This window comes from Cordyceps javanica, chromosome 4, assembly GCF_051103115.1.
Source record: "Cordyceps javanica chromosome 4, complete sequence".
Classification (NCBI taxonomy): domain Eukaryota; kingdom Fungi; phylum Ascomycota; class Sordariomycetes; order Hypocreales; family Cordycipitaceae; genus Cordyceps; species Cordyceps javanica.
In genome coordinates this window covers 2,681,842-2,702,760 of record NC_139298.1, presented here as the reverse complement: position 1 = coordinate 2,702,760, position 20,919 = coordinate 2,681,842, and the positions used below count along the sequence as shown (strand labels likewise).

The following is a 20,919-nucleotide window of genomic DNA, read 5'->3' as shown; positions in this document are numbered from 1 at the left end:
CCGAAATGAGAGGGGATATACCGAGTACTCATCAGTAATACTCCGTGGAGCCATGCCATCTCGCGTTGCTGCCACGTTGACTGGGAGTCGTGGACGAGATGTCAAAAGGCCAATCAATCCAGGAGGCTCAAAAAGAAATAAAATAAAACCCAAACATAGTGGCTGGGCTGCCTACACCAAGCCACAACAAGCCACAACAAGCCACAACAAGCCACAACAAGCCACAACAAGCCACTTACAAGAGTCGCGCAACAGGGCAAACAGTTACCATAGGTAAAAGGGGTCTTGATCGGTGACTACTTGACTTTCCTATGTGACTCATCCAATTTCATTAGAAAGCTGCTCATCTGCTGATGCGACCATCGACGGAGACGATGATGTGCGCAGCCGGCATTGGTGGTGGAAGCCGATGGCGCCAAATGGAACAACAGGTCAACCAGTGAGTAAGTAGTGGCGCGAGTGCATGCCATACCTACCTAGGTATGGACATTAACAAGATAATTAAAAGTAGACACGGCCAGCCACCAAATCGAATAAGTAGTCCGGTGTACTTGGGCACTTTGAGAATGTGGTTGTCATTGCAGGCGCTTGCATGCAACTGCAGGGCATGGATGCACGCCGCCAGCTAGATCAACATTTTTCAATTAACAGAGAGACAGGAGAGCCTCGATTTTGCCAAAAATAGAAAAGCCGTGATAGTTACTGGTGCGAAAAAATGGCTATGGAACAAGGCGTGTATACAGACTGTAATACGCTATTAAAACATCATTGAGCGCGAGACGCGAGACTATGGTTACACCAAGACCTCGGGCGCAAGATTGGTGGGATCAAGCCCATGTGTATTATTAGTCAGATTGACTTTCCCTGCGCTATAGCGAGTCTCCCCAACAGGCTGACTAGCACTCCAGCGTAGTAGCGTCCAGGCGTCCGGGCTAGGCTCAGGGCCTGATAAGTCTAGGGTCCGCGACTGGCGGAGGACCAGCTTGTTCTGCTTGCCGTCAAAGTAGGCCTGGGTTAGGCGGGCCGTCTGATTCCGTAGTAAGGTAGCGATTAGTGCAGGTTTTGTGTGGTGGTTAGTAAAGATGCCGTTTTGTAGCTGGTATTTAATAAGAGCGACGGAGGCCTTGACCTCGGAGAGTAGGATTATATCATCCTGAGGAACACCCGAGTCAAGAACGAAACAGGATGCGTGTGGTAGCTCGGCATCTAGTGGAGGAAACATTACCCACATGCCGCAGTATTCGTGATAGTGCATGATCGAGGGCCGCTCTTGGAACATACGATACGGGAGGGAAAGGCCAAGCTTCTCCTTGATTGACATCTGATCCCTATGGACTGTCAGTATTTGGCGTCTTAGACAGTAGACTTGACTTATATATACATATAAAAGTCCCACAGATTCGGCACAACGTTTGACAATTGGTGGAGGCAGTCTTCGTACCAGCCCATTTTTGATATAGGAAACTGGAGTAAAATGGCCTGGTCGGGCGTAATATGGTCTAAATCAGGCCAGCTTCCTCTTTGGTTCCAGGTGTGGTCTTCGAGGACGTCAAGCGGCCAGTCACACGGCGCGAAGAAGGTATCAGAGATGCGCGAGGGCGTTTCGTCGTCTCGGCCAACATCAAGCTCTGGGCCTAGAGATATGGACAGGCTATCGAGCCTGTCCTTTTTAATCGTCGGGATCTTGATAGCTCGGAGAGACTTGCGTATGCGTCTTATTCTAGCGATTTGGAATTTCTCGATGGCGGCGTATTGTAATTTGTCGGTATCGCTGGCGCTGTCGAGCGATACGCCGATACTGGAGCAGGCCATCGTGTCAGGGGAAAATTGTGTGCTCTGGACGTGATTTATTATGTTGGCGATGCCGTCGAATGGTTTACATCGTCGGTTGTATTTTGTGTATGCGTTGGTGGGATTGCGTTTGTTGGGCAAATCCGGTTTGTTTATGTCTGTCAAAGATGTCACCAACGACGAGCTGCGAGGCTGCTGCTTACCTACCGTAGTAGGTAGCCTGGCTGGGCAGTCGCGCCACCTGAAATATTATAAATCACCATGAAATACTCAGTAGAAAAGTAGATGACTGAGAAACTGGTAAGAATAGAGACGATGGAGAATGGAAAAAAGTCAATAGACACCATTACTCAAATGAAGAAAGTGAAATAAATTGAAAAAAGAAGTATGAAAAATAAAATAAAATCAAATATCGTCATCAAGACGGAAAAGATCGATTCAAGACTAATAATTTCGCATCATCGCCCTCCGCCGCCGCCCGCCGCCCCACCACAGCTTTCTGCTTCTAGATCTATCCGTGATCTGTTGTACTTTTTTTTTGTTTTTTCCCTTGTCGCCATCTCGTCTCGCCCACTTCTCGTTCTTCACATCCCTCGTCACCCGTAATCACCTGCCCTCTTCGCCTTGCAGCTTTGAGGGCGCCCAACACCGTCTCCCCCGCCTCCGCCTCCCCCCGCTCCCTCGGTCGCCATGTTCTCAACATTCACCGGCAACTCGAGGCGTCCGCGAAACGTCAACCTCAGCGGCGGTGCCGGGAATCCCTTTGCCAACACCTCCTGGAGCCCCTCCAACGTCTCCAGCACCACAAAGACCCTCTCCGATGCCCAGGCTGACCGAGAGAAGCGTCAGGCTGAGCGACGGCGCCTCAAGGCCGCCTCGCGAATCCAACGAACATGGCGGGGTCACAAAGCACGCTCCCATCTTGCAGACCACCGCCGTGCCGCCCTCGACGCCTTGTACGCCGCTCCGGCGTCTTCTCCGGGTGGTACCGACAGGCTTCACCAGGCTTTCAACCTGTTGCTCTCCTTCTGCAGACCAGCCCGTCCCGATGATCTCCAGCGCCTGCTGCGTTATGCCAACGATGCCGTCAATGTCGAATTGCGCAACCTTTTCCCTCAACATACACACACATCTCGCATCCAGCGACTAGTCGAGATCTTAGTCTCTGGTTTACAGTCTGCTTCAAAAACGCAGTACGTCTGAGTGCCTCTGCTCCGCTTGCCTGATGCCTAGCCTAATCTGTTCTCTAGCACGGCCTCCGATGAGCTTCGCGTTCCCCTCCACCTCGCTACTCGAATAATACAAACCATACCCAAAGCCTTGAGCTCTGCCGCCGATGCGTATTTTGCTACCTTGGCCCGTATTTGTCAACAAGTTGAGGGTGTGCATTGGCTGCAAGACATTCTCGATAGCCTGTCCGCCGCTCTCCGGTCAGAGCCCCTGTGTACGTCACCAGTCACTTTACGTTAAGCACATCTCCGACAGTCACAGCACTAACATCATCGCCTTGCAGCTTACATATCTTGTACTTCTCACTTCTTGACCAAGGAAGACATTACCCTTTTCGAGAACAACATCGACCGCTTCGCCTCCATCATCGACGCCAACCGTCTCGGCGAAGCAATCGCATATATCTACACCCTGCCTCGCACCCTGACCAGCCCTCCAGACCAGTTATTATGGCTCCTCGCTCACTCCATTCAACTTACCAGGGCTCAGATGCTCGCTCATGCTGGTGTTGGCCAAATACGTTCAATCTTCATCCAGCTCTCGGCTCTGTCATCCGAGATTAGTGCTCGCGTGACACCCAAACCCCTCACAACCGAATCAGACACTGATTCTGGTGGAGTCAACCAGCCTCCCATCAATCCATACCTTTCCCGCCATCTGCTATGGCTCATTAGTAATGAGGGCACATCGAAAATCCTGCGAGACTTCACAGCCAATTCCATCCAACCAAGCCGTGATACCCTGCAAGGCACCAGTCTGCTGGCAGGCTATCTGTTGACACTCTTGCAGAGCTTCCCCGACAATGCTGATGATGTTCGCATGAGATTATTCCTCGAGCAAGTCACAACTCAAGCAGGATCTGTTCCTACGGTCAAATTCCTCTGGCAGATGGTTCAAGAAACCAACATCTTTCAGTCTCTCCGAAAAGAATCCGAGCAACCGCTTGCGATCCTGAAGCGATATCTCCAAACATCCCCTGAAAATGAGGAGACTGTCGACGACCAAGAATGGAGAATCATTCTCCTCTTCCTCGAGCTATACACATTCATCCTGCGACTCAGCGACGACGAAGACTTCTTTAGCGGTATCCATCCGTCGCTGTTGAGCGACAACTCTTCACCCTCGCGAATTCAGGCTTGCAGTCTATCTTTTGAAGATGTCAAGTCGCTCACACTCTTCCTCAAGAACGTTGCTTTTACACTCTATTACAGAGGCCGCGAGGTTTCTCCCGCCCAGCATGAGTCCCAGAATGCTGTGCAGTCCCGACTCGATTCCTACCTTGGGGCCGATTCGGGGCAACCCAAGGAGTCAGCCCCAGCTGCAGTTATTAAACTCAAGTCTACCAAGCTGGATTTTGACAGCCTCCGCGACATAATATCAAATGCAATGACAATGCTCTATGAGCGGGATTCTCGGAAACCTTTTCTTCCTAAAGATCATTGGCTTGTCACGGACAGGCTGCAGAAAGAAGATTTCGTTTCTGCAGTCATAGCAGAGGAGCAGCGTGAACGCCACGAAGCATTGTCAGATAGTGACGACGAAATGGAAGATGACGATGATCCGATATCTCCGTTCGAGCGAGCAGTCAACCTTACATTTGCCGGTCAGCGAGTTTCAAGACATGCAAGGATGGAGAGACTGCGCGCACAACAAAAGCGGCAACAACGAGAACGTCGACTGGCAGAGTTAGGTCCGAAGTTGGCGATTTTGAAGCACATGCCATTTGCTGTACCCTTTGATACTCGCGTCATGATCTTTAGGCAGTTTATTGAACTCGACATGACGCGACGAGAGAACCCTATACTGTCTTTCCCGGCCTTCGCTAAGCACGCAGCGCAGATTCGCAGAGGTCAACTTTTCGAGGATGCCTTTGAAGAGCTTTATAAGATTGGCGACAGTTTGAAGGACCCTATTCAAATCACCTTTGTCGATCAATTCGATCAGCCTGAAGCTGGAATCGATGGCGGTGGTGTGACCAAGGAATTCCTGATCAGCGTCACAGCTGAAGCCTTCAGTGGTCACGACGGCACCATCAACATGTTTACATCGAGCCCTTCCGGGCTCCTTTACCCAAATCCAACTGCCATCGATACGATCAAGGAGACGATGCGCGAAGGCAAGCTCGACGAATCGTCTCCTGAGTGGCGCCGATTTCTTACCGAGCAACTCAAGCGATACGAATTCTTGGGTCGAATAGTCGGCAAATGCATGTATGAGGGCATCCTCGTGGATTTGAACTTTGCCGGCTTCTTTCTCCTGAAGTGGCCCTCTTCCGGGCCTGACGAGGAAAATAATTACAAGGGCAGCATCAACGACTTGCGGGACCTTGATGAGGAGCTGTACAAGGGCATGCTACGGCTCAAAAATTACCCCGGTGACGTCTCGGAGCTTGGCATCGACTTTACCGTGACAGACCAAGTCTCTATGCCTGGGGCACCGATAAAGACGGTGACGAAGCTGCTAGTTGCCAATGGTGATCAGGTATACGTCACGAACGATAACAGACCGCTGTACATTTCATACATGGCTCGCCATCGCCTGGTTGTCCAGCCTGTGGTCCAAACAGCCGCTTTTTTGCGAGGTCTCCGCGACATCATTCGACCATCCTGGCTGTCCATGTTTAATCAGTCCGAGCTTCAGCGTCTTGTCGGCGGCGACTCGTCCGAGATCAATATTGAGGACCTGCGCGAGAATACCGTGTACAGTGGCCTGTACGATATTGGTGACGACAAGGAAGAGCATCCGACAATCAAAATGTTCTGGAAGGTCCTGCACGGCTTTACCGATGCTCAGCGCAGAGACCTGCTCAAATACGTCAGCTCCACACCGCGCGCGCCGCTCCTCGGCTTCTCCCAGCTGCGGCCACGGTTCAGCATCCGCGACGCGGGATCCGACGAGGAGCGTTTGCCGAGCACGAGCACCTGTGTCAATCTGCTCAAGCTCCCGCGTTATAGTTCTGAGGAGACTCTGCGTGAGAAGCTCCTTTACGCGATCACGTCTGGCGCAGGGTTTGATCTGAGCTAGAGGGCATGACTTTTTTTATACAAATTCTGCACAAATTGCATTACCGGAGTTCTGTTTAGCGATAAATTTACCTTATAGTTGGGGCCTCAGATTAGCCCAAAAATGTAAAGTACAGCGTCCGAAGCTGGATTAATTGTTACACAATTGACATGTCTCTTTGTCGTCGTGCCATGTTCTTTTCAACTGTTGATGCAGGTTCAGCGGTCCATCCACTATTCATGCGTTACTGTTGGATATTCAAAGCTTGAGAAAAATTTGCAGAGGCGCATCGGCAATTTGATTCGGCCCTGCATCCGCCAGTTTTCAGTCTTGGAAACTACGCTCTAGGATTTTGGGTTTCCTCTGGGAAAGATCAATCAGCATCTGTCCAAAGAGGCCGTTTGTCCAGGCAAACCTATGTCAAATGTCAGCTCGTAATGCTTCATTTTGCCGTATCGTGAAGAGCGAGACGGCGATTGAAGAGCGGGGGAAGGGGGGGGGAGCTCTCTCACCATGACCGAGTCCAGTTGTTGTCGTCGAACGAGTTGACGGACTCGTGAATCAAGCCCAGGCCACTGGTAGATCCCATGAGCATCTTCAGGCTGCCAATGATCTCGTCGTCATCGTCGCTCGTCATGATGCGCATAATGACGGCCATCGGCCAGGCCATGCCCGGTCCGAGGTGCGGCCCGCCGGTCGAGTTGATGACGGGTCCCGTACTGAAGTACGGGTTGGAGCGGCTGAGGACAAAGTCGCGCGTCCGCTGGTATATGGCGTTGTCGCTGGGCTCGTATCCGAGGTGGGGGATGCTGAGCAGGGAGGGGATGTTGGCGTCGTCCTATTGAGAAGCGGCCGAGGTCACTTTGCGTTAGCTTTCCTTCTTCTTCTTCTTCTCTCTCTCTCTCACGCTCTCTATAAAGCACGCGCGCACGCACACACGACACCTTGTAGTCTACTCACCATGAAATTCACCGAGCCAAAGCCGTCGACCTCAAAGGCGTAGATCTCGCCGTACTTGGGGTGCGCGACCACGGCGTGCTCGTCAATGGCCTTGCGGATGCCGGCGGCCATGGCCTCCATGTCGCGCGCGAGCGCGGCGTCGACGCTCTCCATGATGACGGCGCAGCTGCGCAGGCCCTGCGCGAACATCATGTTGGCCGGCACGAAGTACTGGTAGAGGGTCGAGTCGTCCGAGGGCCGGAAGAAGCTGCGGACCAGGCCGATGCGGTCGGCGACGGGGTTGCCCCGCCCGCTGTTGGACACGACCTCGGTCGCCGTGTTGGCGTCGCGGTACCAGAGGTAGGGCGAGGCGTTGACGCGGCCCTCGGCGTCGTAGGTGCCGACCATGAGGCCCCGCGCCGTGTCGAGCAGCGCCTCCACCGTCGTCCGCCACCCGAACCGGCCGAAGAAGGCGGCGTCGCCCGTCGCGTCGTAGTAGTCGTGCGAGAGCTGCAGAAAGGCCGCGAGCGAGTCGAGCTCGTACTTGCACTCCCAGACCTCGTCCGGGTCGTGCGGCGGCATGACCTGGTCCCCCCGCCGGCGAAGGTCGTTGAGGTGGTGGTTCGGCCCGGCGGCGGCGTCGGCGGCGTCGGCGGCGGCGTCGGCGAGGGAACGCTTGCGATGCGGCACGGGCGGGATCTTGGACTCGGCCGGCGGCTGGAAGGCGTTGCAGTAAGGGTTCTTGCGCAGGTACCGCCCCTGCAGATTGATGGCGCCGCGGAAGAGCGTGCCAATGTTGCTGTCCTCGACGTTGCCGGCGGCCCGGGCCGCCTCGAGGACGGGCTTATACGACTGCAGCTGGTTGGCGCTGTCGCGCAGCCACATGGCATTGATGTCACCTGTAATGACAAAAGCGAGCTTTGCACTCGGACAAGAGCACTCGTGTAAGCTGGCAGTTTCAAAGAAGAAGAAGGAGAAGAAAAACAGAAATTATATGCCTTTTGCTGTTTTTGCAACATACCTCTTCTGCTGGGTCCTGGGCCGACACCCCGTGCCAGAGGACCGTCGTGTCAACCGTGTTGGGCCAAGTGTTGAGGAAGAGCCGATACAGATCCGGGTCGCGCACCTTTTCCTGCATGCTCTCGATGGTGCGCTCAACCTCGGGCGCGGCGTACGAGCGGCATTCTGCCGCCGGGCGCTGGTACGGGAACTTGTACTTGCCGCTTGAGAAGGGCTCGTGGCGCTCTCGGGCGTACCGCTCATAAGGCGGGCAACCGGCGGCGGTGGCGGCGGCGGCGGCGGCGACGGTGCTTATGAGCCCGGCTAGGACAGAACAACCCTTCATTTCCCACGTATATATCTACTCTGATTGTGCTTTGCTTTTTTTCAGTGTGTTGCCAGCTTGCTGCTTTCGCAGAGTGAAAAGAAGTCGGCTTTTGTAGTTTGGAGATGACGAGTAAACACTGGAATGAAGGGCAAGCGATACAGAGATTGAAGCGTGGGGGAAAAGGCGAGCTAATATAAACATGGCCCGGTCCCTACTAACGAGAGGTATGCTGCGACCTTCTTTTTTCAATATACACTTGCAGCGGCATGTTGCACCGGAGCGGGGGGGAAGAGTAGTCTGCAGGTCTTGCCAAGCATTCACGCTCATTTCATCCCATCATGCGCGCGACCTTGCAGCAAGTATGAGTGTGTCCATTTTCTGAAGAAGGATGCTTTGCATAAAGGGACTAGTAAGGTGTTGTACCCCCGCTAGTTTTGTGCTGTCTGGCCCTCTCTACGAGTTGGCTTGGGCGAGGTGCGGTGAGGTGAAGCTGCACGATGATGTGTGACTTATAGACGCCAAGACTTGAGCTCGGTGGATTTCTAGATGAACTGACAACGACAAGTTCGACAACTAACTAAGGCCCGCCGCCAAATCCAGCGCCGGGGTGAGTGTGGTCGATGTCATGAACTACCAACATCTAGCTGGCTGCCACATGAAATCCCAGGCGAGGCGGCTTGGCTGAGGTTAAGAATGAAACCCGATTTTGCCGAAATTTCTTTTCTATGCGCATCATAGCAAGTATAAGCTGGCTAGACTATTGCAGGAATGCAGTTTTAAATTCGCGACTTTCACATCACGTGGATTTAAACTTTAGAATACACCATCACAATACTCTTTCGTACTATAGTTAGCTACTTATTGAACGCTTTAAAGTACCTAATTAATAGCCGTGACCCTAGTGTATGATGCTAATGATATTATTGTGCGTTTCTGTTGCCCTGTTCCTACCCCTTTCACAGCAGAAATAGTGCCACCGGCCATACCTTTAAATGCCGTTCCTCCAAATTAAGTACATCTATGGAGTAGCTTTCGTGAAAGTGTCTGGTCTCAATGCGTACAATCCAGCAAACCGCATGGATACTGAAGTCCGCACCTGTGGCGACTTGGAAGAGCGGTATGCAAGTGCGCGACGCTAATACCGCGTGAACCACATCCCTCACTTCCATCCTACTGAGTGTCCAGGTAGAACCGAACATTCGGCAGGTGGAAAAGCGCCGATGCAACACCGATGGTGCTCTCAGTGCGTGGGGTTCTGAGGCGGGTGACCGACAAGGCAAGGCTGGACTGGGGGCATCGGGTGAGACCCCCCCGGCATGCGAGTGACTTGGGTTTGAGGTATGCTAGCAACTAGCAACTGGGTGTCGAGCTTTTAATTGCTGTACCAAGATCGCTCGCGTTCCCAACGGACCACAAGATGGATAAATCGGTATGATGGTCTCAAGTAACAAAGAGTTGGCTCTGGACGCTACTGGTACTCTTCTCCGGGAGGGTCCGTTCCCACCCACTTACTGATATGCACGCCACAAGTGACGGTTCTTCCAAAAAGGGAATCAGCTCCAAACTCATGACCTTGCAAGGATATGCACCTTTGGCCTCGTAGCCAGTACACATAACCATATCACTGCCGTCATGCCGTCTCAAGCTCGCCTTTGGTCTATGGCGCGCCACCTTCTTGTTCGGAGCAGACCGCAAAGAGAAATAAAAAAACCAGCTTTCAACAAGGCCACAAATGATCCTTCGGGGAAATGTATTGGCGAGGCTAGTTACCCTGTCTGTTTGTGCGGGGGAGGCTAATATGGCGATCGCCGGGCCCTCTTGGCTGTGTGGCTGTCTCCGGGCAAGCCACCAAAGCCCCCCGTGGGGAACGTTCCCGTGGGGGGGAGATCAAGGTCATTTGGCTGCAAACTTGATGCCAACGTTGTTGGCAAGACATCTCGCCACCGACCCGTAGTTTGATGGTAATAAAGGCCAGCGGCGGAATAGCGTGTAGCCGATATCGTTGCTGGCCGTTGCATCCTCACAATCCATGGAACCCAGCTTCGAGATGTATATGCCCATGTTACTCGGGCCCGTAAACTAGAGCACTGGTTCGGCTGGCACACCCACCCGCCCCGAACCGCACGCTGCGAAAGCCGTGGGTTGTGCTGCTGCAACCAACTTCTTTGAAGCGCGCGCGCGCCGCTGACGAGCTAACGACCGGGCTTGGTAGTTGAAGACTCGGGAGGGGAGTGTACAACACCAACCTAAGCTGGCGCTAGCTTCTTTCTGTAAAGAATAAGTCATTGAAAAAAAAACAAAAGTTCCTTTGCCCGCGTCTACCATGTCAATGGTGTAAGAGACAACTCGGTGAGGACGTGTGTCTTTGAGAGTAGCGACATATGACCGACGGAAGAGGAAAGTTGAAGTCAAGAGCAGTGACGCTTCGTCGAAAGTTTAAAAAGAAGAATCGCAACGCAGTAGGCACAGTGCTTTCAGTGTTATACAGCAAGCCGCTTCGGGGGGCATGCCGTCGGCTCAATATCTCGTCGGGGGCCCCTCCCCCGCCATCTCATCATCTTTCTCTCTCTAAACCTGTCTAGGGCTGATGTCGCTTCGTATGCAAAAGGATCAAATGATGAGAGCCACTCACACCTAAAAAAACCACCTTGCCTGCTGCCTCCCCAATCACATCGAATGCGGGGGAAGACGTACCGGGCACGCTGCCGGACCAGTAGGCGTCGGGATCAATGGCAAATGGAAAACCCTGACAAACGATGCAAAGACGCAACAAGGTTTACCGTCTTCGTTTTGCTCCCTCCCCTCCCCCCTCCCCCGCATGTATAAGTGAATCGCCCCCCCCTTTACACTACAACTTTCCAATGCTTTGCAGCGGCTGAGCAAACATTGCCTCGTCTTTTGCACTTTGCCCTTTTTTTTTTTCGATTGAGCTCTCGCAACAATAATAAAAGCATGACGGAGAGCAAACCTTCCGCAGAGCTTGCAGACACCGTCGCCGCCGGACCTCCTGACCCGCAGCCGCCCGCCCCCCCGTCCACGGCGGCGGCAGAGAAGCAGGCCACCGAGGAGGAGCATGTCGAGGACGCGCCCGGCAGCGACGGCGGCTCGGCGCCGAACCTGCACAAGAAGGGTGCTCTGGGGTTCATCCAGCAGCAGCACACCATTCCCACGACGGGCAGCGTGATGCCGACGGGAAAGTGGGAGTACATCTTCTTTTGCATCTACTGTAAGTCCTGCTGCGCTGCCCCCCCCTCTCCCGACACGATGGCTGCCCCGTCCACTGACAACAAGGCCGCAACAGACTTTTCCAACAACGGCGCTCGTAAGTACATGAGAAACTCGCCAAGAGTATCCGGGTGCGGGCTAATCATGGTCTCCTGTCAGCAATCGGTGGCAATGGTGGCGCGTTGCGACAGGCTCTCACTGCTCAGGCCTTCCCCGACAAGATTGTCCACTGGGGCGGCCAGCATCTGAATTGTAAGTCTCTGCGCGCGCCTCGTGGCCAATCTTGTGTATGAAATCTTTTCATTAATCTCATTTGCAGTGAATTCGTTTCTCCTTGACATTACAGGGATTTTGTTTGCTGCGCAGCTCGTCACTCTCCTGACCATCGGCCCGTACGCCGACTATGGCAACTGGCGTCCCTGGATAATGATCAGTAAGTCGTCATCACGTTTTCGCGTCCTTTTTTTTTTCTTACGTGCCAACTCTGCGAAACAACAGTTGCTCAGAGCGTCCTCTACGTTTGCCAGTTCGCCATGTGCGGCATCAACCAACCCGGCCAGTGGCAGGCGGCACAGGCTCTCTACGTCGTAGGGTCTCTAGCTGCCAACATTGCCACAGCGTTTTACACGGCAACATTTCCCGGCCTGGTTCATAACTTGCCCAAGGTGCTCAAGTCCGAACAAGACGTCCGAGATGGTGTCAAGTCGTACGTTTTCATCTGTGAGTGCAGGAATTTCAGGAGGCAGTATTCTGACCTTGTGTGTTTCCGCAGGCCCGAAGAGCACGCCGAGCTCGACTCGTACGAGCGATCCAAGGTATTCAAGTCCTCTACTATGAGGTTGCCCCTCTCCATAGTCATGGGCTGACTCCGCGAAAACAGCTCTACAATCTCTGCAATATTACCGGTTCTGCCCTAGTTGTAGTCTTCTATGCCATTGCAGTAGGCATTTCCGCCGGCATCGGATTCGATACACCGCAACAGCTCATTCGCTCATACAATGTGCTCATGGGTTACTTTGGTGCTCTCACAGTCATTTGTACCGTGCCGTTCTTCCTTGTGCAGAAACACAGACCGGGCCAGCAGCTGCCAGAGGGCACCAGCTTTTGGTCCGTCGGATTCAAGTGCGTGGCAATTGTCGGGAGCTACAGCTGGTACATGCTTCTCAACAACGATCCCATACTAATATTAGTATAGACAGATTTGGAGTGCTATCAAGTCCGCAAAGCAGCTCCGTCAGTGTCTGCTCTACCTTCTCGCATTCTTCATGCTGCAGGAGAGTAAGTCGCTTCATTATCGGTCAATCTCTCTATATCACTGACGTTTTTCTTCAGCTTTTGGCACCTACTTCAATATCACTGGGATTTTGCAGAATGAGTTCGTTTCCTTCTTCTACTCGTTTGCAGTTTGCTGGCCACTGACTCTCAGATCCACCACAGGGTCATTAACTACTCACCTCTCAAGTTGAACGCCATGAGCCTTGTAGCAGATTTATCTGGTGGATCTGGCACTCTCTTTGTGCTGATATTGCAGAAAAGATTTCGTTTCTCCGTAAAGGCTGGCGTCTTCTATGGTGCATTGATGACTTTAATTCCCAGCCTCTGGGGTGGAATCGGCCTGTTTACCGATAAGATTGGATTTAAGAATATTTGGGAATTTTGGGTGGCGCAGGTTCGTTGATAAATCTAACTTTGACTTTTGGGTGGTTTATTTAACGCATCAAACAGGCGTGGAATTTCCAAACAGCGGCGTGGGGATCCTACCAGATCACCATGATCTCCGAGGTTGTCCCGGCACCCAAAGCTTTCCTCTTCTTTGCGCTCTTCAACTGCGTCGGCAAAACGTCCGGTTTCATTGGGCCGTTCATCTCCTCTGCCATTATAGAACGCGCCAACGGCAAAACCAACGCCGCCTACTGGTTCCTCTTCGGAATGGGGTCTGTCGGCTGTCTCGCGCTTTGGTTCGTCGATACCGACAAGGCAAAGAGAGATAATGCCCGGTACTTGGAGCGTGAAGCGGCCGAATACTACAGTGAGAGGCAGATCCAAGCATCAAACCAGGAGAAGACGGATAATCTCACTGCGGCGTGAGCTGGAAATCTTTTTAGCTGCCTGCCCTGTAATATATCCGCGAGTTGCGCTCTGCATTCAACATGCGAGCGAGTTGGCAGGCCAGCAATTGTGACTGGCCGGTCCAGTTGACTGTTTTACAGGCATTTTGCATGTAATCTGCTGCAGTATCTATATATCCAAGGATTTTTCAATCAAGACCGTTCGCTCTTTTTTGTGTTTGTAGTAATTAATTTGCGCTAAAGTCTTTCAGCAGATGCCGGCCAACATCAATAGTTTGCCGCTGGAGTCTGGAAAACATATTGAATACCGCCTTGCTTCATCATCTCATGTAATATACTAGTGACTTCTTTTCACTGAAAATATCGCCACATCGTTCTTATCAACTAGTGATGGACGACGTATGTCACTTCTAGGGTGCCTCAAGGTACTCGGCTCGGCAAAGTATTTGCCTCTCTCGTTCTCTTTTTGCGAGCACAGTAGTCACTAATAGAGTGCTATTTGCACGTAGAATTTCCAATGGCATTCCCTGGCCCAACTGTATTGAGATTGACAGTTGATCCTTGTAGGCTGTGGTCCTCCAGTCGTTCGAATGAGCTCTCGAGGTCGCATTCTTGTAGCTTCTTGACGCAAGTTCGATTCCGGTTCGGAATTTTGCCAATGGTCAAAACGGAAGTGAGATCATTTCCTGGGTCGCTGTATTTGGCCTTGCGGTCCTTCAAGTTGAAAATCCGTGAGAGTTTCCACCGCTCGACGAGCATGTTGAAAACAGGTAGACACGAGCAAACAAGTCCAATCGACAGCTCGAGCAGGCTAATGATTTGTAAATTAACCACGGCACAAACACGTGGAATTTGAAACTACTTTTACACTTACACTGTAATAATAATAATAGCAAAGTCTGCTGTTGCGTCTGTCGTGTGCATAAATTGAACTGCAAGCACCTGTCGATAAGTCGTGACTGCAGTGGCAATCCCTCCTGCACCAAGAAGCAGCATGACCTTGATTTTCATTGACCTAGGTGCTTCGAGATTCCAAGTCAGTGGTATCGGAAGAATCAGGATGCATAGATCCGTAATCATCGCGAGGGAGATGTCTGCGTAGAAAAGCTGAGTCTGGTTTCGGCATGTGCCTTCTACACTCGTGTCCCAGTACGCTCTGATGGGGCTACAGATCAGGATCTTGACCATTTGAATGGGCAAGTATGCCGTGAATAATAGCGCCATGAAAATGTAGATGCCGCGGGCGATAAACGGTCGGACAGCGAAAATGCGGGCTATGATGAGGAGGAGTGTGACTTTGGTGAAGTACGAAGCAGGACAGTAAACGACTGTACCAGCGTACAACCACTATCGAAAAGCATCAGTGTCTCTTGTTTGCCCGCACGGCTTTTATGGACAGATGCTACCTTGCGCATGTTGGAGTTGTCTCTGGGTGAAACTTCCCAGGCATGATGCCCTTGTCCATATTTTACGCCTGTTGCTTCGGTCAGCCAAAGTCTTGTGGCGCGGACAGGTGTGCGCGCATACTGATCGAGCTAAACGCGGTATATATCATGAAGAGACTCTGCAGCTTCCTGTCAGCGGCTCATCTCCAGCGATGAAAGATGGCAACAGCGCGTACCCAAGCGATGGCACAAGTTACTAGAAACCAAAGTCAGAGCGGAGCACGGACGAGGCCCTGAGCTTGAGTTCTGGACATACTGTCTTCTCGCAATATTCGTTTCATCACGAAGACTTTCCCATACACTCTCATAAAAAAGAAGAAGGTCGAAAGGGCAATGCTTGTGGCAAGCCAGCCGATCAAAAGTGATTGATAGCCATCTTGAGGTTGGTCCAAGTTCGGAACGACGCCTGGCGGGGGCGGTGCGACACCTGGATACAGCGACGCCATGGAAAGCAAGCGATCTGACAGAATCCGTATACGGCTTTGCAATCTTTGAATCTTTATTCGGTCGATCAAAAGATGAATCGGCAAGATTCTGGTTTATAGAGATATCAAATCTAGTCAGGAAACATCGGACGCGAGTTGCATTCAAGATTGGGGGCCACTCGAGTTGAAAAGGAGGAAACAGGGGCATCAAGGGTCTCATGACAAATTCAGGCAATGTTCAGTGATCATTTCAAAAGGTATTGATAAGGGTCAAGCTACAGGTCATCGTGCTGTTCCATCTTTGCAAGTGCTGCAACAGTAATGTTGCAAAGGGCTCGCACCGACGTCCTGTATATTGTTGTCGAGTTGACTCGGGATTGGATAGGGGGACAAGAAGGCTGCCCCCGGCAGCTCAAAATCGCTTTCAGCTTAGTTCCAAAGGGTAATACTGGGTGCTGCGAGCCTTCAAGAATGGTTACTTGCTGGTTACTTGCTGGCACCGCCGCGATGATCCCGGCGAAGTGGTCGAGTCGGTGGCCGACTAGGCACGGCTCATCTGCCGGCCGGCCACCCTGAGACGCTGGACTGCTGGTCTATATGAATGCGCTAACTACCTGCTAAAGTCACTGTTCTTGTGCGCGACACCAATAAGTAACATGGCGCAATGTATCTAGCGTGTACACCACGGCCTTCGCTTACATTGAGGGTGGTGGTAGCGACGTCACAACGCTAGCAGTGAGGCCCGGTTCGGCGGCGAACTGCGCCAAACTAGAGATGGGAAAACCCGCAATGGTCTATAGATCGTTTGGTGGATAATTCAAAACTTCTTTAGACGGCCCCTCCTATCAGCAGCGCCAGGAAACCACCTGCCCGGGCCAGGGTTATTTTGGACCGATTTTCAAACCATCTATCTGACAGCCGCGGGCCCATGCACGACCGTAGATGACTACTGTCTCTCCGTATTAGTACTCATGCAGAGAGGAAAGCCAGTCTCTTTAGCGTGGGACAGAAAGCGGCCCGCTGACAGACAGGCTGAGAGTAAGGGTCAGAGTTGGAGAGCGCCGGCGAACTTTGCCTAGCGACGACCGACTGAGCCAGGTTTCTTGAGCCCTGACAAAACCAAAAAGGGCGCAGTTCGTACGCTTGGACCAACGTGGCTCGTAATCTTCTGGTATTCGCCGCCTCGGTTTGCGTCTAGAAAAAATGGCTTCGAGCGAAAGAGGACTTGCATCTCCGGCGCGGTTTCCGGGTGTTGCTCTAATCACCGGCGCAGGCGGAACAGGTATATTGGCCCTTTGTCTCTTCAAGTATAGAACATATAGGGTTGCTTGAGGAAAATATGAATACGCCAGACCTAACTGGGACCAGGCATTGGAAGCGCTGTGGCCAGGGCATTTGCGAGAAGCGGATGCCCAAAAATTGCCATTACCGACATTGACAGGGCTAGCCTCGTCGAGACTGAGTCCTCCCTCTTGAGCCTGAATCCACGAATCGCGGTCCTGGCTCTCTGTGGTGATATTTCCGACGATTCTTTCGTTCAGTTGTTGATTGACGATACCATCCAGAAGTTTCAACGGGTCGACTATCTGGTGCAATGTGCCGGCGTGTTGGGCAAGCCGCAGCGCTCGCATGAGACCTCGGTGCACGACTTTGACCGCATCAACAATGTCAACTACAGGGGGGCCTGGCTCGTGAGCAGGCAAGCCCTTGCCCACATGGTGAAGCAGGAGCCGCTTCCGGAGCACCCCAAGCAGCGGGCTGCCATTGTCCACATTGCCAGCCAGCTGGGCATCGTGGCCAAGCCCGGCGCCGCGCCGTACTGCGCGTCCAAGGCGGCCGTGATCAACATGACGAGATCAGATGCCATCGACTACTCTGCCGACGGCATCCGCATCAACTGCGTGTGTCCCGGCATCATTGCGACGCAAATGACGACAGGCACCAAGGAAATCGAGGACAGCGTTCGCCCCGCGATCCCCATCGCGCCCATGAATCGCATGGGAACTACAGACGAGATTGCGGAGCCGGTACTGTTTCTGTGCTCGGCACAAGCTTCATTTATCCAGGGCCACGCAATGGTTGTCGACGGAGGCTATACTATCAATTGAAGGGCTCTCTGTGGTTAGGCAGTGATTTACAGGGTTCATTGTCTATTTGCAGTCACATATAATATAAACAGTCGTTATCATTCGGTACGGTTACCCTTGGGGCTATGAAGATCCCGAATTATCGGCACAGGAGAACGCGCCGCCAATGTTTCCTGTTTTATAAGCATCGATGACGCCTTGGACGACTCCATATGTTCCGCCAACAGTCAGGAAGGTAGCGAGGGGAACCAGGAGCCAATTCAGCCAGTAGACGAGAGACATCCACATATTTCCATCTTTTCGCCATTCGGGGTGGTCGTGGATGAATAAAACGGCCGGCAAGCCCAACGCCAGCGGCGCAAACGTCAGGCTTCCGCACAACGCAACCAAGTAGTTGAAGATGGGAATGGCGACTGCGAGCAGAAAGGCGACGGCGGACAAGACAAACGTACAGCCAAGCCATGTGGCCCAATGTATAGCGGAATTTGCCTGGAGATGCTTTGATCCGCGCAGTATCCGTACAAAGAGGTACTTGGCAGCCGTATGGACCCAGATACATGCGCTCACAAGCAGACCGATCATGCCCACCCCGTACGAGACTTTTTTGACCGTACCCCCCGCGCTGCCCAGAGACGGCGACGCGACCCAGCGGCCACACCAGCGGTACACGACGAGCGAAAAGGTGAGGTAGGAGGCGCTGACGATGCCCATGGCCAGGTACACCGCTTTGTTGTAGTCTCGCGGCCGGCGCATCTCGGAGATGACGGGGACAAAGGCAGACGTGCCGGCGCCGGCGCTGAAAATGGTGGCCACGGCGGTGATGCCAGCGACAAAGTCGGGGTTGCCAATGACGCGGTAGCCGAGATCAAAATCGCCAGTCTGCGGCGCCGCGGCGGGGCGGTCACGAACAGCAACACCAATCCTGCGGAAAGCGGCATCAGAGACAGGCGGCCCAGCCAAAGGGAAGGGAGAGAGAGCATGTTAAGTAAGAGGAGTAGAGAGGGGAGCGGGAGCGATCTCTTACACGACAATGAAGACGGCCGTAAAGATGGACAGGAAGCCGACCCAGGTCAGCCACGCCATCATCTGATATTTGCGCACGCTCGCGAGGAGGAATATGGCCACGGCCGAGACGAGCATAAAGTAGTTTGTGCAGGCGGCGTGGTCGGAGAGGACGTTGAGGGCGACGGCGCTGCCAAAGACGCCCGAGGCCGACGCGATGGACCACGTGAGGAGGAAGAGGACGCCGACGACCTCGCGCAGCCACGGGCCGCCGACCACCGCGGCCATGTCGCCGACGGAGTGGCATCCCGGGTGGCGGCTGCGAAAGGCGCCCTGGACGACGGCGCAGTGCGTGTTGAGGAGGCACCACCCGACCACGTTGACGGCGCCGGGCAGGGCGCCGAGCGTGTACAGCGCCGACGGGATGGACAGCACGCCCGTTGCGAAGAGAGCTGGACGGCGGGGGAGGAGTAAGCGGTGGTTAGTGAGAGGGCCTGGACAGGAGCCGCGATGCCACCAGCAATGCGTGCCATTTGGGTGTAGAAGAGCCTTGCTGCTGCGGCTGCGGCTGCGGCTGCGTCTGGCACTGACTGGTTGCTTACCTTTCATAAAGATGACAGAGGCATGGACCCATTCAACGGTGCGAAAGTCGACGACGCCCTCATCTTTCCTAAAGACCTCGAGGGAATCGCTCAGGTCGGTATTGGGCTTCCTCTCAATGCTCCGGCTCGGTCGACGGGGGCCCGCCGGTGGCGCCGCCGCCGCCGACACATCCACCATCTCTGGCGTAATGGCCTCCGTCTTGTCGGCCATGTACTGCGGTGGTGGGTAAACGTGGCGCATCAGAGGTCAATCAATCGGCCAATTTTGGGGCGTCCCCGAGAAATCAAAATCGTGCATGTGTCGATTGGTCAGATGGCGAGAAAGAGAAGCACTCTGCGATGGCTTTGTCTCTTTATTTCCCTTCTCTTCTTCTTACTGATAGCCCACACACCGACATTCTACCAAACCAAGCGATGTGGGTTGCCGCCAGTCGCCACCACCGCGCAACTAATTTTTTTTTTCTTTGCTCGAGTTCATGTTGCTTTTGTTTCCTTCAGCGGATTTTCCCCCATGTTCTCTAGTTCTATGTAGTGCCATGGGTCTAGCATGCGTAAGGAGTAGTTGGTGGATAATACGTGTAATATGCCACTAGGGGTTCCCGAAAAAAGGCTTCTGGCGGGCAAGGTAGACGGTGGAGATTTCCCCAGAGCACCGTCAGTTCATTCTGATGGTTCGGCGCGCAATGTACGGCCCCGGAGGGCTAGGAGGCTAGGTGCCTAGCATTGGGTTGCCCAACCTGTGTCGAGTTGTAAGAGAATCGGGTCAGGGCTGTACTTGGTGAGCTGGGGATGGAAACATATCACAGGAGATACACTGATGCGATAGCGCCAGTTGCTCGCATGGCGGGTAAAGCTATATCGGAGCCAGCAGTATGAGACCGAGGGTCGATTCCTTTCCTATGATTCCGAATGGGCTTGTGTCGGTGCAGGCGCCGCTATCCGGGGTGATGGCCGAGGTTGCCGGCGTTGTGGCCGGCGCGAAGCGTTCCGGGATGAGAACCCTTAACCCGGCCAGCGAAGTATTGCATTGTGAGTGGCCGGCAACATATAAAACACTGCTGTTTGTTCTGGCAGCAGTACAATATCCCACGCCACAGGAAAACATGGTGCTCTTCCGACAGTATGTGGGCTAGCATCTCGTGCATTCGTAGCACTACAGGGTAGGGCTGATCATCCGACGAATCGGCCGCTTCAACGCCGGGTAGACTTGGAACAGACGGTGTAATCAGTGGGATGAAAAACTTCTGAGTCTTCCAGTTGGGTATTTTGGTCATGTGTGTCCGTATCTCTGATAGAGGGTAAAGAAGTAGAGGTTTGTCGGCATTTTTCCCGAGACCGACACGGTATATGCAGCAAGTCGTGGAGGACTTGTCGACAGCGTGAGCACGCCAAACGCCGGGAGCCAACGTGCACTACCAATCCAGCTGTAGCCCTGCACATCAGCAAGCCACTTGAAAGATGGAAAGATGATTTGCTCCAGCTCACAAGACAACGTTTTCTCTTTTTTCCTTTTTGATGCGTCGATAGCCGTTTCTACCAAGAGTCTCTTTGTCTCCAGGCAACATGCCGGCTTCGCCCGGTGGGTCAGGGAAACGGCCCAGCGGCCGGCACGTGCCCCTGTTTTTTTCTTCTTTTACGGTGTGTTGCCCGAGGTACTTGTTAAGCCGAGCATCCCACCGCAAACGGCCCATACAATCGGGTTAACAAGACAAGTCACGGCAAACCATGTGCTGCCACACCGGCTTGAGTCGGAAGCCTAACTTGGGGCGCCTGG

At 53.2% G+C, this 20,919-nt stretch overlaps 7 protein-coding genes across 7 annotated transcripts; 3 read left to right on the top strand and 4 right to left on the bottom strand.

Moving 5' to 3' along the window:
* Positions 1-793: 793 nt before the first annotated feature.
* On the bottom strand, positions 794-1,812 carry V2A60_006707 (uncharacterized protein; the record flags this gene model as incomplete). The annotated part of the gene is made up of 2 exons (XM_083257999.1): positions 794-1,328; positions 1,382-1,812. The coding sequence occupies 2 exons, from the start codon at positions 1,810-1,812 to the stop codon at positions 794-796; spliced, it is 966 nt and encodes a 321-aa protein (XP_083114125.1).
* A 669-nt stretch (positions 1,813-2,481) lies between these two features.
* Positions 2,482-6,045, top strand: V2A60_006706 (ubiquitin-ubiquitin ligase HUL5; the record flags this gene model as incomplete). The annotated part of the gene is made up of 3 exons (XM_083257998.1): positions 2,482-2,984; positions 3,042-3,235; positions 3,305-6,045. 3 exons carry the CDS (start codon positions 2,482-2,484, stop codon positions 6,043-6,045), a joined length of 3,438 nt encoding a protein of 1,145 aa, XP_083114124.1.
* Positions 6,046-6,348: 303 nt separating this feature from the next.
* Positions 6,349-8,308, bottom strand: V2A60_006705 (glycoside hydrolase family 125 protein; the record flags this gene model as incomplete). The annotated part of the gene is made up of 4 exons (XM_083257997.1): positions 6,349-6,439; positions 6,537-6,862; positions 6,985-7,881; positions 7,985-8,308. 4 exons carry the CDS (start codon positions 8,306-8,308, stop codon positions 6,349-6,351), a joined length of 1,638 nt encoding a protein of 545 aa, XP_083114123.1.
* Positions 8,309-11,242: 2,934 nt separating this feature from the next.
* Positions 11,243-13,603, top strand: V2A60_006704 (uncharacterized protein; the record flags this gene model as incomplete). The annotated part of the gene is made up of 11 exons (XM_083257996.1): positions 11,243-11,516; positions 11,592-11,612; positions 11,675-11,767; positions 11,835-11,948; positions 12,014-12,221; positions 12,288-12,330; positions 12,396-12,637; positions 12,711-12,793; positions 12,848-12,890; positions 12,953-13,184; positions 13,241-13,603. The coding sequence occupies 11 exons, from the start codon at positions 11,243-11,245 to the stop codon at positions 13,601-13,603; spliced, it is 1,716 nt and encodes a 571-aa protein (XP_083114122.1).
* Positions 13,604-14,079: 476 nt separating this feature from the next.
* V2A60_006703 (uncharacterized protein) lies at positions 14,080-14,343 on the bottom strand (the record flags this gene model as incomplete). The annotated part of the gene is made up of 1 exon (XM_083257995.1): positions 14,080-14,343. One exon carries the CDS (start codon positions 14,341-14,343, stop codon positions 14,080-14,082), a length of 264 nt encoding a protein of 87 aa, XP_083114121.1.
* Positions 14,344-16,657: 2,314 nt separating this feature from the next.
* On the top strand, positions 16,658-17,562 carry V2A60_006702 (SDR family NAD(P)-dependent oxidoreductase; the record flags this gene model as incomplete). Its single annotated transcript, XM_083257994.1, has 2 exons — positions 16,658-16,736; positions 16,823-17,562. The coding sequence occupies 2 exons, from the start codon at positions 16,658-16,660 to the stop codon at positions 17,560-17,562; spliced, it is 819 nt and encodes a 272-aa protein (XP_083114120.1).
* Positions 17,563-17,664: 102 nt separating this feature from the next.
* Positions 17,665-19,356, bottom strand: V2A60_006701 (transmembrane amino acid transporter protein-domain-containing protein; the record flags this gene model as incomplete). The annotated part of the gene is made up of 3 exons (XM_083257993.1): positions 17,665-18,463; positions 18,566-18,995; positions 19,146-19,356. 3 exons carry the CDS (start codon positions 19,354-19,356, stop codon positions 17,665-17,667), a joined length of 1,440 nt encoding a protein of 479 aa, XP_083114119.1.
* Between the last annotated feature and the right edge of the window lie 1,563 nt (positions 19,357-20,919).